General features: G+C 58.6%; 2 protein-coding genes across 2 annotated transcripts; both read left to right on the forward strand.

Annotated features, from left to right (window-relative positions):
* Positions 1-11: 11 nt before the first annotated feature.
* LOC119576546 (basic proline-rich protein-like) lies at positions 12-2,321 on the forward strand (the record flags this gene model as incomplete). The annotated part of the gene is given in 3 exon segments (XM_037924225.1): positions 12-872; positions 874-1,042; positions 2,095-2,321. Coding segments are annotated over 3 exon segments (1,257 nt in total), but the record flags the coding sequence as incomplete, so codon positions are not given.
* A 232-nt stretch (positions 2,322-2,553) lies between these two features.
* LOC119576666 (basic proline-rich protein-like) lies at positions 2,554-10,329 on the forward strand (the record flags this gene model as incomplete). The annotated part of the gene is made up of 7 exons (XM_037924313.1): positions 2,554-2,738; positions 2,819-2,899; positions 3,058-3,356; positions 3,484-3,603; positions 4,163-4,572; positions 8,328-8,411; positions 10,243-10,329. Coding segments are annotated over 7 exons (1,266 nt in total), but the record flags the coding sequence as incomplete, so codon positions are not given.
* Positions 10,330-12,612: the final 2,283 nt, after the last annotated feature.

Consider the following 12,612-nt stretch of genomic DNA (forward strand, 5'->3'; position numbering starts at 1 on the left):
CCTGCCCCCCCCCCTCCCCCCCCCCCCCTTGCCCCCCCCCCCCCCCCCCCCCCCCCCCCCCCCCCCCCCCCCCCCCCCCCCCCCCCCCCCCCCCCCCCCCCCCCCCCCCCCCCCTCCTCCTGCCCCCCCCCCCCCCCCCTCCTCCTGCCCCCTCCCATGCCCCCCCCCCCCTCCTGCCCCCCTTTCCCCTGCCCCCCCCCATGCCCCCACCCTCTCCTCCCCCCTCCCATGCCCCCACCCTCCTCCTGCCCCCCCCCCAAAGCCCCCCACCCTCCCCTGCCTCCCCCCCTGCCCCGCACCCTCCCCCCCCCCTCCCCCCCCCCCCCCCCCCCCCCTCCTCCTGCCCCCCTCCCATGCCCCCACCCTCCTCCTCCCCCCCCCCCTCCCCCCCCCCTCCCCCCTGCCCCCCCCCTGCCCCCACCCTCCCCCTCCCCCCCCCCCTGCCCCCCCCTCCCCCTGCCCCCTCCCATCCCCCCCACCCCTCCTGCCCCCCCCCCATCCCCCCCACCCTTTTCCCCATGCCCCCTCCATGCCCCCCCCCCTCCTCCCCCCCCCCCATGCCTCCCCCCCCTCCTGCCCCCCTCCATCCCCCCCACCCTCCTCCCTCCCCCCTCCCGCCCCACCCCTCCTCCTCCCCCCCCCCATGCCCCCCCCCCTCTCCCCCCCCTCCATGCCCCCCCTCCTCCTTCCCCTCCATGCCCCCCCCCATGCCCCCCCCCCCCCCCCCTCCATCCCCCCACCCTCCTCCTGCCCCCCTCCCATCCCCCCCCCACCCCCCCCCCTCCCCCCCCCTCCCATCCCCCCCAGCCCCCCCCCCATCCCCCCCCCCACCCCACCCCCCTCCTGCCCCCCTCCCATGCCCCCCCCCTCCTCCTGCCCCCCCCATCCCCCCACCCTCCTCCTCCCCCCTCCCATCCCCCCCACCCTCCTCCTGTCCCCCCCCCCTCCATGCCCCCCCCCTCCTCCTGCCCCCCTCCCATGCCCCCCACCCTCCTCCTGCCCCCCTCCATGCCCCCACCCTCCTCCTCCCCTCCCCCCCCCCATGCCCCCCACCCCCTCCTGCCTCCCTCCCATGCCCCGCCACCCTCCTCCTGCCCCCCTCCCATGCCCCCCACCCTCCTCCTGCCCCCCTCCCATGCCCCCCACCCTCCTCCCCCCTCCATGCCCCCTGCCATGCCCCCACCCTCCTCCTGCCCCCCTCCCATGCCCCCACCCTCCTCTGCCCCCCTCCCATGCCCCCACCCCTCCTGCCCCCTCCCATGCCCCCCACCCTCCTCTGCCCCCCTCCATGCCCCCCACCTCCTCCTGCCCCCTGCCCCCCCCGATGCCCCCACCCTCCTCCTGCCCCCCTCCCATCCCCCCCTGCCCCCCCCCTCCTCCTGCCCCCCCCATGCCCCCCCCCTGCCTCCCCCCCTCCCATGCCCCCCACCCTCCTCCTGCCCCCCTCCCTGCCCCCCTCCCATGCCCCCCCACCCCCCCTCCTTGCCCCCGCCCCATGCCCCCACCCTCCTCCTCTCCCCTCCCATGCCCCCCCACCCCCCCTGCCCCCCTCCCATGCCCCCCCACCCTCCTCCTGCCCCCCCTCCCCCTCCCCACCCCTCCTCCTGCCTCCCTCCCCATGCCCCCCACCCTCCTCCTCGCCCCCCTCCCATTCCCCCCCCCATCCCCCCCCTCCTCCGCCCCCTGCCATGCCCCCCACCCTCCTCCTGCCTCCCCTCCCATGCCCCCCACCCTCCTCCTGCCCCCCTCCCATGCCCCCCACCCTCCTCCTGCCCCCCTCCCATGCCCCCCTCCCATGCCCCCCACCCTCCTCCTGCCCCCCTCCCCTGCCCCCCCCCCATGCCCCCCACCCCCTCCTGCCCCCCTCCCATGCCCCACCACCCTCCTCCGCCCCCCTCCCCATGCCCCCACCCTCCTCTGCCCCCCTCCCCCCCCCTCCCATGCCCCCCACCCTCCTCCTGCCCCCCCCATGCCCCCCACCCTCCTCCTGCCCCCCTCCCATGCCCCCCACCCTCCTCCTGCCCCCTCCCATGCCCCCCACCCTCCTCCTGCCCCCCTCCATGCCCCCCACCCTCCTCCTGCCCCCCTCCCATGCCCCCCCCCCTCCTCCTGCCCCCCCCCCCCCCCCCTCCCCTGCCCCCCCTCCCTGCCCCCACCCTCCTCCCCCCCCCCCCATGCCCCCACCCTCCTCCTGCCCCCCTCCCATGCCCCCCCCTCCTCCTGCCCCCTCCATGCCCCTCCCTCCTCCCCCCCCTCCCATGCCCCCACACCCTCCTCCTGCCCCCCCCATGGCCCCCCCCCTCCTGCCCCCCTCCCCCCCCCCCCCTCCTCCTGCCCCCCTCCTGCCCCCCACCCTCCTCCTGCCCCCCTCCCATGCCCCCCTGCCTGCCCCCCCCCTCCCTCCCCCCCCCTCCCATGCCCCCACCCTCCTCCTGCCCCCCTCCCATGCCCCCCACCCTCCTCCTGCCTCCCTCCATGCCCCCACAACCCCCTCCTGCCCCCCCCTCCCCCCCCCCTCCTGCCCCCTCCCATGCCCCCTCCCATGCCCCCCCCCCTCCTCCCCCCCTCCCTGCCCCCCACCCTCCCCCCTGCCCCCCTCCCATGCCCCCCCCCTCCTCCTGCCCCCCTCCCATGCCCCCCACCCTCCTCCTGCCCCCTCCCATGCCCCCCACCCCCTCCTCCCCCTGCCCCCCCCCATGCCCCCCACCCTCCTCCTGCCCCCCTCCCATGCCCCCCCCCCTCCTCCTGCCCCCTCCCATGCCCCCCACCCTCCTCCTGCCCCCCTCCCATGCCCCCACCCTCTCCTGCCCCCTGCCATGCCCCCCACCCCCTCCTGCCCACCTCCCATGCCCCCCCCCTCCTCCTGCCCCCCTCCCCCCCCTCCCATGCCCCCACCCTCCTCCTGCCCCCCCTCCCATGCCCCCCACCCTCCTCCTGCCCCCCTCCATGCCCCCCACCTCCTCCTGCCCCCCTCCCATGCCCCCCACCCTCCTCCTGCCCCCCTCCCTAGCCCCGCACCCTCCTCCTGCCCCCTGCCATGCCCCCCACCCTCCTCCTGCCCCCCTCCATGCCCCCACCTCCTCCTGCCCCCTCCTGCCCCCCTCCCTCCTCCCCCTCCCCATCCCCCCCTCCACCCCCCCCCTCTCCTGCCCCCCTCCATGCCCCCCACCCTCCTCCTGCCCCCCTCCATGCCCCCACCCTCCTCCTGCCCCCCCATCCCCCACCTCCTCCTCCCCCCCTCCCACCCCCTCCCCCCCCTCCCATGCCCCCCCTCCTCCTCCTGCCCCCTCCCATGCCCCAACCCTCCTCCTGCCCCCCTCCCCCCCCCCCTCCCTCCCCCCACCCTCCCTGCCCCCTCCCATGCCCCCACCACCTCCTCCTGCCCCCTCCCATGCCCCCCACCCTCCTCCTGCCCCCTCCCATGCCCCCCACCCTCCTCCTGCCCCCTCCCATGCCCCCCCACCCTCCTCCTGCCCCCCCCTGCCCCCCCCTCCTCCCCCCCTCCCTGCCCCACCCCTCCTCCTGCCCCCCTCCTGCCCCCCTCCATGCCCCCCACCCCTCCTCCTGCCCCCCTCCCATGCCCCCCACCCTCCCCTGCCCCCCTCCCATGCCCCCCACCCTCCTCCTCCCCCCCTCCCATGCCCCACAACCCCTCCTCCGCCCCCCTCCCATGCCCCCCACCCCTCCTCCCTGCCCCCCCCATGCCCCCCTGCCATGCCCCCCACCCTCCTCCTGCCCCCCTCCCATGCCCCCCTCCATGCCCCCCACCCTCCTCCTGCCCCCCTGCCATGCCCCCCACCCTCCTGCTGGCCCCCTCCCCTGCCCCCCCCTCCTCCTGCCCCCCTCCCATGCCCCCACCCTCCTCCTGCCCCCCTGCCATGCCCCCCACCCTCCTCCTGCCCCCCCTGCCATGCCCCCGCCCCCCCTCCTGCCCCCCTCCCATGCCCCCACACCCTCCTCCTGCCCCCCTGCCATGCCCCACCCTCCTCCTGCCCCCCTCCCATGCCCCCACCCTCCTCCTGCCCCCCTCCCATGCCCCCCCCCCTCCTCCTGCCCCCCTCCCATGCCCCCCCCTCCTGCCCCCTCTCCATGCCCCCCACCCTCCTCCTCCCCCCTCCCATGCCCCCACCCTCCTCCTGCCCCCTGCCTGCCCCCCCCTCCTCCTCCCCCCCCCCCCCCTCCGCCCCCCCCCCCTCCCCCCCCCAGCCCCCCCCTCCCCCCCCCCATCCCATGCCCCCCCCCCCCCCCCCTCCGCCCCCCCCCTCCCCCCCTCCCCCCCCCCCCCCCCACCCTCCTCCTCCCCCCCATGCCCCCCACCCTCCTCCGCCCCCTCCTGCCCCCCCCTCCCCCCCCCCTCCCTGCCCCCCCTGCCCCCCCCCCCCCCCCCCTCCCCCCCTCCCTCCCCCCACCCTCCTCCCCCCTCCCATGCCCCCACCCCCTCCTCCCCCCCCCATGCCCCCACCCCCTCCTGCCCCCCTCCCATGCCCCCACCCTCCTCCTGCCCCCCTGCCATGCCCCCCACCCTCCTCCTGCCCCCCTCCCATGCCCCCACCCTCCTCCTGCCCCCCTCCCATGCCCCCCACCCTCCTCCTGCCCCCCTCCCATGCCCCCCACCCTCCTCCTGCCCCCCTCCCATGCCCCCCTGCCATGCCCCGCACCCTCCTCCTGCCCCCCTCCCATGCCCCCCACCCTCCTCCTGCCCCCCTGCCATGCCCCCCACCCTCCTCCTGCCCCCCTGCCATGCCCCCACCCTCCTCCTGCCCCCTGCCATGCCCCCCACCCTCCTCCTGCCCCCCTGCCATGCCCCCACCCTCCTCCTGCCCCCCTCCCATGTCCCCCACCCTCCTCCTGCCCCCCTCCCATGCCCCCCACCCTCCTCCTGCCCCCTCCTCCTGAACCCCAAGACCGTAAACAAACACACGGGAGGAGGCGTCGAAGAGGTGTCGCCGCCGCCCTTTTTGTCGCCCGGATCCATTATGGCTGTTTGTTTGTGTCTGGGACGAGCCGTGTTGGCCGGGCCTATGCGCGGAGACTCACGGAGGAGGGTGGGGGTGGGGAGGGTGGGGGTGGGGAGGATGGGGTGGGGAGGGTGGGTGTGGGTGTGGAGGGTGGGTGTGGGTGTGGGAGGGTGGGTGTGGGTGTGAGGAGGGTGGGTGTGGGGAGGGTGGGTGTGGGTGTGGGGAGGGTGGGTGTGGGTTTGTAGAGAATGGGTGTGGGGAGGGTGGGTATGGGTGTGGGTAGGGTGGGTATGGGTGTGGGGAGGGTGGGTGTGGGTGTGGGGTAGATGGGTATGGGTATAGGAAAGACGGGTATGTTGAAGATGGGTATGGGTAAGGGCATTTGAGTATGGGGTATAAGGAGGAGGGTGAGGGAAGGGGATATAACAAGGAAAATGGGGAAGTGACCAGGGAGGGAAGGCGATGAGGGGAAGGGGAAAGAAAGGAGGGACGTAACAAAGGGGGGGAAGGGAAGGGAGAGGGGAGGTAACAAGGGGAAGGGGAAGGAAAGGGGGAGGGGACGCATCAAGGAATGGGGAGGGAGAGAAGGAGAGGGAGGGTAATGAGGGCGTGGCCTTGGGGATGAGGCGTTGAGGGGAGGGATTAGATGGGGATTTAGAGGGAGAAGGGGACGGGAAGAGAAATGCGGCGGAATTGGGAGGAGTTAGATAAGGATGTGACGTGGGAGATGAGGCAAGGAGGACGCGAAGGATGGGGATGCGAAGGGGAGGAGGGGAGAGGAAGGGAGGAAGGAGAGGGAAAAGGATAAAGAGTAGGAGGAGGATGAGGAGGAGGAGGGGAGAATGGAAGAGGAAGAGGGGAGGGGAAGGGGGAGGGGAGGGAGAGGAAGAGGGGGAAGGGAAGGAGGAGGAGGAGTGGGAGGAGGTGGAAAGGGAGAGGGGGAGGAGGTGGAAGAGGGGAGAGGTCTTGCAGGCTCTTTGGTATAACAGCTGGAGCTTCTCCCCCTCTCTCGACATGGTAGAAGAAAGCGAAAGAAAAAAACTAACCGAAGGGGAAGGTTCGGGTCTTGACTGTTGTTTCTTTTCGTAGTGTGAATAAACAGAACTTCCTGCCATGATGTGAGCTTTACATGAGATCCCACGAAATAGTATATCTATAAAAAGTGACGAGCTATCTTTTTGTCGGTCATTCGAAACTATAATTGTAATTCCCTTTCCGTGTTGCGTAATTATCTTATGAATGAATCTCTCCGGTGCTTAAGTTCATGAATGGTCTCGTGGCCCTCCGGAATGACGTAATCTGAGTCGACATAAGCGAACTGTAACACAGCGTCGAAGGCGACCCGAATAAAAGGCATCGTTCTGTAGTACAAACTGAACCATTCTTTCGGGTGTCGCTTATCATATAGAATTCCACTTTTACCAATTCAGCCAATCAACAAAGCAGAAAATTATGTGGTTTCCTTTTTTCATTAATCAGTCTAATCAACACCCAAGGAATGATAAAACCCCCAACCACTCCCAGAAGAAGCTGGAAGCACCTGTCGTCGACACCCAACACTGCTTGTGTGCCATCCAATCCCTTCTCCCTGATGCACCTCCGTCGCCAAAGGGTTCGAGAAGACCGGTCAGATCGTCTTTTGTTTCTCAGTGAACCCAATCACGGCCATAAAGGGTTCGGCTCAGATTTCGTGCATCAGTGTCGCTTTTCAGGCCCAAATCTGACCCAGCGTAGCGCAGGCCGGGCCACACTCCTGTAAACAAACACGGCGGCTTCTCGACTGCGCTGATCCTCACGATTAAAAGCCACATGTGATACTCATGTTTTTTACAGTTTTCCTTTTATCATTATTTTAAACCCATGTTCTGTCCTGAGCTCTTATCTGAGAACAGGAGAAAGGAAGGTCATGGGTAAATACTGCTAAATGGTGGTTTGATACACAAGATGACTGTATATTACTGTATACATGGAGATCTGTTAACATGAGTCGATATGATATATGCATTTCCTTTCTTTAATATTTTTTTCTAATTTATAAAGCCTGTTACATGAAAGAAAGAAAAATGCAAGGCGATTTAAATAGGAGACAAACACAGATAAAGAATTGCACTGAAGTTCTCAATCTTACAGTACAAGAAATAGTAATTTACGGACACCAAGGCTTCCAAACGTGTGTAATCATCATTAACAGAGACTGTTGCTGGTGTAACTGTTCAAATGATTGTAAGGAATTCGAATTTTGAGTCTTTTGCCGTTTAGTTCATTGTATAGATATATCAGTTATGGATTTCAAAGTGTGAAAGAGAGAAAAGTTTATTGTGTTTCTATCTTTCACTTAAACCTCTTCTTTGAGAAGTTAAGGAGTTATCAACGTCAATATCATTCACGAGCTAATTCATTATCATTATAATCTTCTCAGGTATCACAGACACCTCCTTTCTTCTCTCCCTTCTTTGTCGCCTCATGCGCTGCACCTCCTTACTTTCTTCTTCATTATCTATCCTCGTTCTCCCCTTCTTCCATTCCCGGCCATTAGCTGCTCGTGCCGTGGCTAAGAACCCCACCCCCACCTCCGCCTTACCACAACCCCAGCCCACCCTTGCCCCACCCCACCCCCTAAGCAACGCGTTATACTGGTCACTTTACGTCGCTTGGGCTCGTGTTACCCCCACTTCTCCCCTCCCCCCTTCAACCATCCCCCAACGTCGGTTATCCCCCACCCCCCTTCTCAGTCACCCTCAACCACAGGTTTCTCTAAATCCTTGTAATTCCGAGGAAGAGAAAGAGAAAAGCGAGAGAGGCAGAGACAGAAATAAAACAGAGATAGGGAATAGGGAGAACAAGCGAGAAAGAGAGAGAGAGAGAGAGAGAGAGAGAGAGAGAGAGAGAGAGAGAGTGAGAGACTAGTAGGCAGAAAAAAAGACATGCAGACAAGCAGGTACACAGAGACAGAGATAGAGGGGACCGGGAGACAGAGAGAGGGTGTGAAAGTGAAAGAGAGAGAGAGAGCCAGAGAGAGAGAGTGAGAGGGGGGGGGGGAATCGGACTATGACCAGCCTTTCACCCTCCCACACAACTCCCCTTCCCCCCCACCTCGCACATGGACTGGACTTCAACCTACCCCTCTTTCCCCCAACCTCTCTCCTCTCCCTACTCTCCTCCTTTCCTCTGTCCACTACTCCCCCACCTTCCCTCCTATAACCCCCCCCCCCTCCTCCCTTGCCATGCCCTTCTTACCCACATCCTCCTTACCTCCCTACGCCCTCCCTCCCTTCCCTGCTCTCCTACCTCCCTCTCCCTTCCCTACTTCCCTACCTCTCCCTACATCCCGCCACCCTCCTCCCTCACACCCCCACCCTCCTCCCTCACACACCCCCACCCTCCTCCCTCCCACCACCCCCACCCTCCTCCCTCCCACCATCCCTCCCCCCTCCCTCCCATCCCCCTCCCTCCCCTCCCATCACCCCCCCCTCCCCCTCCAGGACAGGTCGTCAGCAGCAAGACAGGATAACAAATAAAAAGCCTGAACACGTAAAAGCCGACCGGACGCCCGCGCTAAGTGGCTTGCGGTGGGCGCTCTGACGGAGAAAGAGTGGATGTGGGGGCGTGTGGGCGGGCGGGTGGTGGGGCAAGGGGAGAGGAGGGGGCAAGGGGAGGGGAGGGGTGGTGGGGCAAGGGGAGAGGAGGTGTTGTGGGGCAAGGGGAGGGGTGGGGAGTTACAATAGGAAGGGGTGATGGGCAAGGGGAGGGGGTTAAGGAGAAGGGGAGCAAGGAGAGGGGAGAGGGTAGAGGGGTTTCAGGTAGGGACGAGAGCCAAGGAGTGGGGTTTTTTTAAGTCGAGTGTGTGGGGGGTTAGAGGAGTTAAACTGAGTTGTGTGGGGTAAGGGAAGAAGGTGAGATGGTGGGGGCACATGGGAGGAGGCATTAGGGTAGGGAGTGAAGGGAGAGGAGTGTTGGGGTTGGGGAATACTGGGGTTAGGGAAAGGGGAAGGGGGATGTTAAAAAAGCAAAATAATGCAGATCCATGCATGTTGGAGTGATGGTGGATGTTGTGATGGAGGATGTGATGATGTGGTGTTGGTTCATGTTGTGATATATATAACCATGGCGTTGGTGGTGACGGATAAGGATGGTGGTGATGACATCAAGGATGATGATTATAAAACCTAAGCTGAAAGGAACAGTTTACGTTTTTCTTCTTCTTTCTCTTTATCATCGTTTTTTTTTTCTTCTTCTTCTTGTTCTTGTTCTTGTTTTTTTCTTGTTCTTATTATCATTACTATTATTAGTTATGATAATAAGTAACTGTTATTATTCTACATTTTCTTCATCACTTCCTTCTTCCTCTTCGTCTTCTTCTTCATCTTCTTCCATTTCATCTTCATCTTCAAAATAACGGCGAAATCAATAACAGTACAAGTTACAATTAATCATAATGATGATTATAATCATGATGATGGTAGAAATGATGAGGCAACAACAGTGATACAAGCAATAATAACACTAACGACATTATTATAAATGATGAGATTACGATAATACGCATAACAAAAATGATAATGATAATAACAATGACATTAATGAATATCTCAACAGCGATAATGATATTAGTCACAATACTAAAGTTGATGATAACAGTAGCAACAATAATGATAATGAAAATAATAAAGGCAGTCTTTCACAAAACCTCGCCCCCATTAACAAGCAGTGAAGCGAGACAATGGAGAGTCTGAAGTTTCCGCGAGCCGAGTGAACCTCCGCCGAGCTGTTAGCACATCCTGTCAACGCCGAGTAATGTATTTCAATGTGTAATTCAATCTCCGACCCGAGGCGGCTGGACTCCATATGGCTCCCTGGCAACGGCACCCAAAGGCGTATCTCACTCGGCCGCTTCTCTGCTTGATCTCGGGGTAACGGTTTTATGTTTTCTTTGATTTTCTTTCGTTTTCTTTCTGGTTTTGGCACGTTTGTTGCTTTTATTGTTGTTGTTTTTTATGTTTAATTGTTTGTGGATGTGTTTGTGTGCTTGTTTTTGGTTGTTTAAAGCTGTTGTTACTACTGCTACTTACGGTTTTAATAAGGTGCGATTGGTCAGCATTTGAAGGCGAGACATGTTCACTCTATTCCCAAAGCGAATATCCGAAAGCGAGGCGAGGTTGGACGGAACGTTACCCGACCTGAAGGAAAAAGCGAAGGAGGGAAAGAGGTGGGCAGGCTGCCTCTGTTGCCCACCCACACCCGCCCACACCTGATACAGCCCCATCTGTTGCTCTCTCTTCCGCAGGTGCTCCGCTCTGTCCACATGCTGCCACCTGCACGCCCAACACACGACGCCACTTTGTTAACTGAAGGCGCGACGTGCGTCTTGTAGTCCAGATGTTGCATCCAGGGTCATCATGCTAACCCCGTCACATCTGTTGAAAAGATTACGTGCGTGAGTGTGGTGATTAGTTAATCAATGAACAGATGCTGTATAAGGTAAGAATAGATAATCACAGAAGAGATTTTATCTATGGTGTATCAGATCGAAACGTATATTATGTGAATAAGATATGTACTGCACGAAATGCTTTACTGACTCACTCCAAAATCAATAAAACGCATATACAATAGATAGATAGATAGATTCGAGTATGTTGGTTATCTCAACAGAAAACCAGTTTATCGACATGATTATCCATCAAATCGTTATGAATTCACAAGTTCCACTTACCTTTTCAAAGCAAATAAATTATTAACAGTAATGGTGAATTAGTGTTCAGTGATGTCCTTCTGAGCCGTATTGCACACACTTCCGGTCATTTGCTGTCCCTCACCCTGTCCTGCAACCTGCAATCATGTCCTAGAGTAATCTACATCTCCAATAGTAGATTACTATTCAATCTAACCGGCGGACGAGATGGTAGCGGAAGGTCATTCGGTGAAATTACTTCTAATTGAGACATAATTGTGCCTCGAACAAGCCTCATGGGTAATTATGGTCGAGGTGGGCGGGTCGTGTCAGTCTTAGCCACTCCCACATTTTTTTCTTTCTATATTTCAAGGTTTGTTTGTTTTGTCACTCTTTTTCGTTTTTTCTTTTCCTTTTCAAATATCCCTCATTTGTTTTATATATACATATATATCGTTTAGCTCTTCCTCCTTTTTTCTCTTTAATCTCCTTGTTCTCCTTCTTACAGCAAATAGATTCTTTATTCTTTCTTTTACTTTTCCTTCTTCCCTCAATTCTTCAACTTCAGGTTTCTCTTGCCCTTTGTCCTTGATATTGTCAAGACAACAGAATCGACAAAAAAAAATAAAGGAAAGGGAGGAATATCCTTCTATTGTCAACCACATAAATAAATTCAATGTAATATACGGACACACAAATCTGTACGTACACAAGAATAAAGCATGTACATATATTCCTACGTACATGCACGCTTAGGCCCACACAAGTATGAACGGAAACACACGGACACACACAAACACATACACGAACACGCGCCCCCCAAACGCGCGCCGCCACACACACACACACACACACACACACACACACACACACACACACACACACACACACACACACACACACACACACACACAACACACACACACACACACATACACAATAACAGTCACGTGCACATAACACACCGTTTCAAACACACACACAAATCCACCCATTAACGTACACAGACGTACACATAAATATACGATTAAGCACAGATACAAACAACACATAAAACACAAAAAACACACACACACACACACACACACACAAAAAAAAAAAAAAAAAAAAAAAAAAAAAAAAAAAAAAATATATATATATATATAATATATATATATATATATATATATATATATATATATATATATAATATTTTCTTTGTGTTGTGTAATTTATTATATATATATATATATAATTATATATATATATTCTATATATATATATATATGTATATATATTTTTTCTTTTTTATGTATATGTGTTTTAGAGTGTGTATGCTTATGTGTGTGTGTTTGTATCTGTGCTTAATCGTATGTATGTATGTATATATATATATATATATATATATATATATAATATTATATATATATATATATATATATATATATATATATATTTTATATATATACAATAATATATATATATATATATAAACACAGGCCGTAAGAAAGTACGAAATTTTAAAAATAAATAAATTAATAAATGAAATATGAAAAATAGCTAACATAAACACAGACCGAGGAAAGGAAGAAAGAAAAGTGAAATAAAGCGAGGCCTAGCGTCGCCAGCAAAGCACTGCACTCACTGGCTTCGTCGACCCAACATGTTACTCTGAGTGTGCTGTCAGAGAACAATACAGCGGCTGACCCTTCGAAGGCCCTGCGGTTCACCCTTGGTTTCGGCCACCCATTGTCCACTCTCTTCCTCTCCTCCTCCCTCTTCTTCCTTCTCTCTTCTTCCCCTTCCGCACGCCCTTCTCTCTCTCCTCTCCTCTCTGGTTTTAAGGTGTTTCCTGCACTTTTTAGGGGGGCTTCCTCTCTTCTCCTCTTCCCCTCTCCTTACTTATCTCTTGATTCTCTTTCTTGTAAACCTTATTATTCCCATTTCCACCTCTTCCCTTCGTTTTTTTCCTCCTTTTCCTTGTTCAATTATTTTTCTCATTCT

Source organism: Penaeus monodon, chromosome 9 (assembly GCF_015228065.2).
Source record: "Penaeus monodon isolate SGIC_2016 chromosome 9, NSTDA_Pmon_1, whole genome shotgun sequence".
In the NCBI taxonomy this organism is placed as follows: Eukaryota; Metazoa; Arthropoda; class Malacostraca; order Decapoda; family Penaeidae; genus Penaeus; species Penaeus monodon.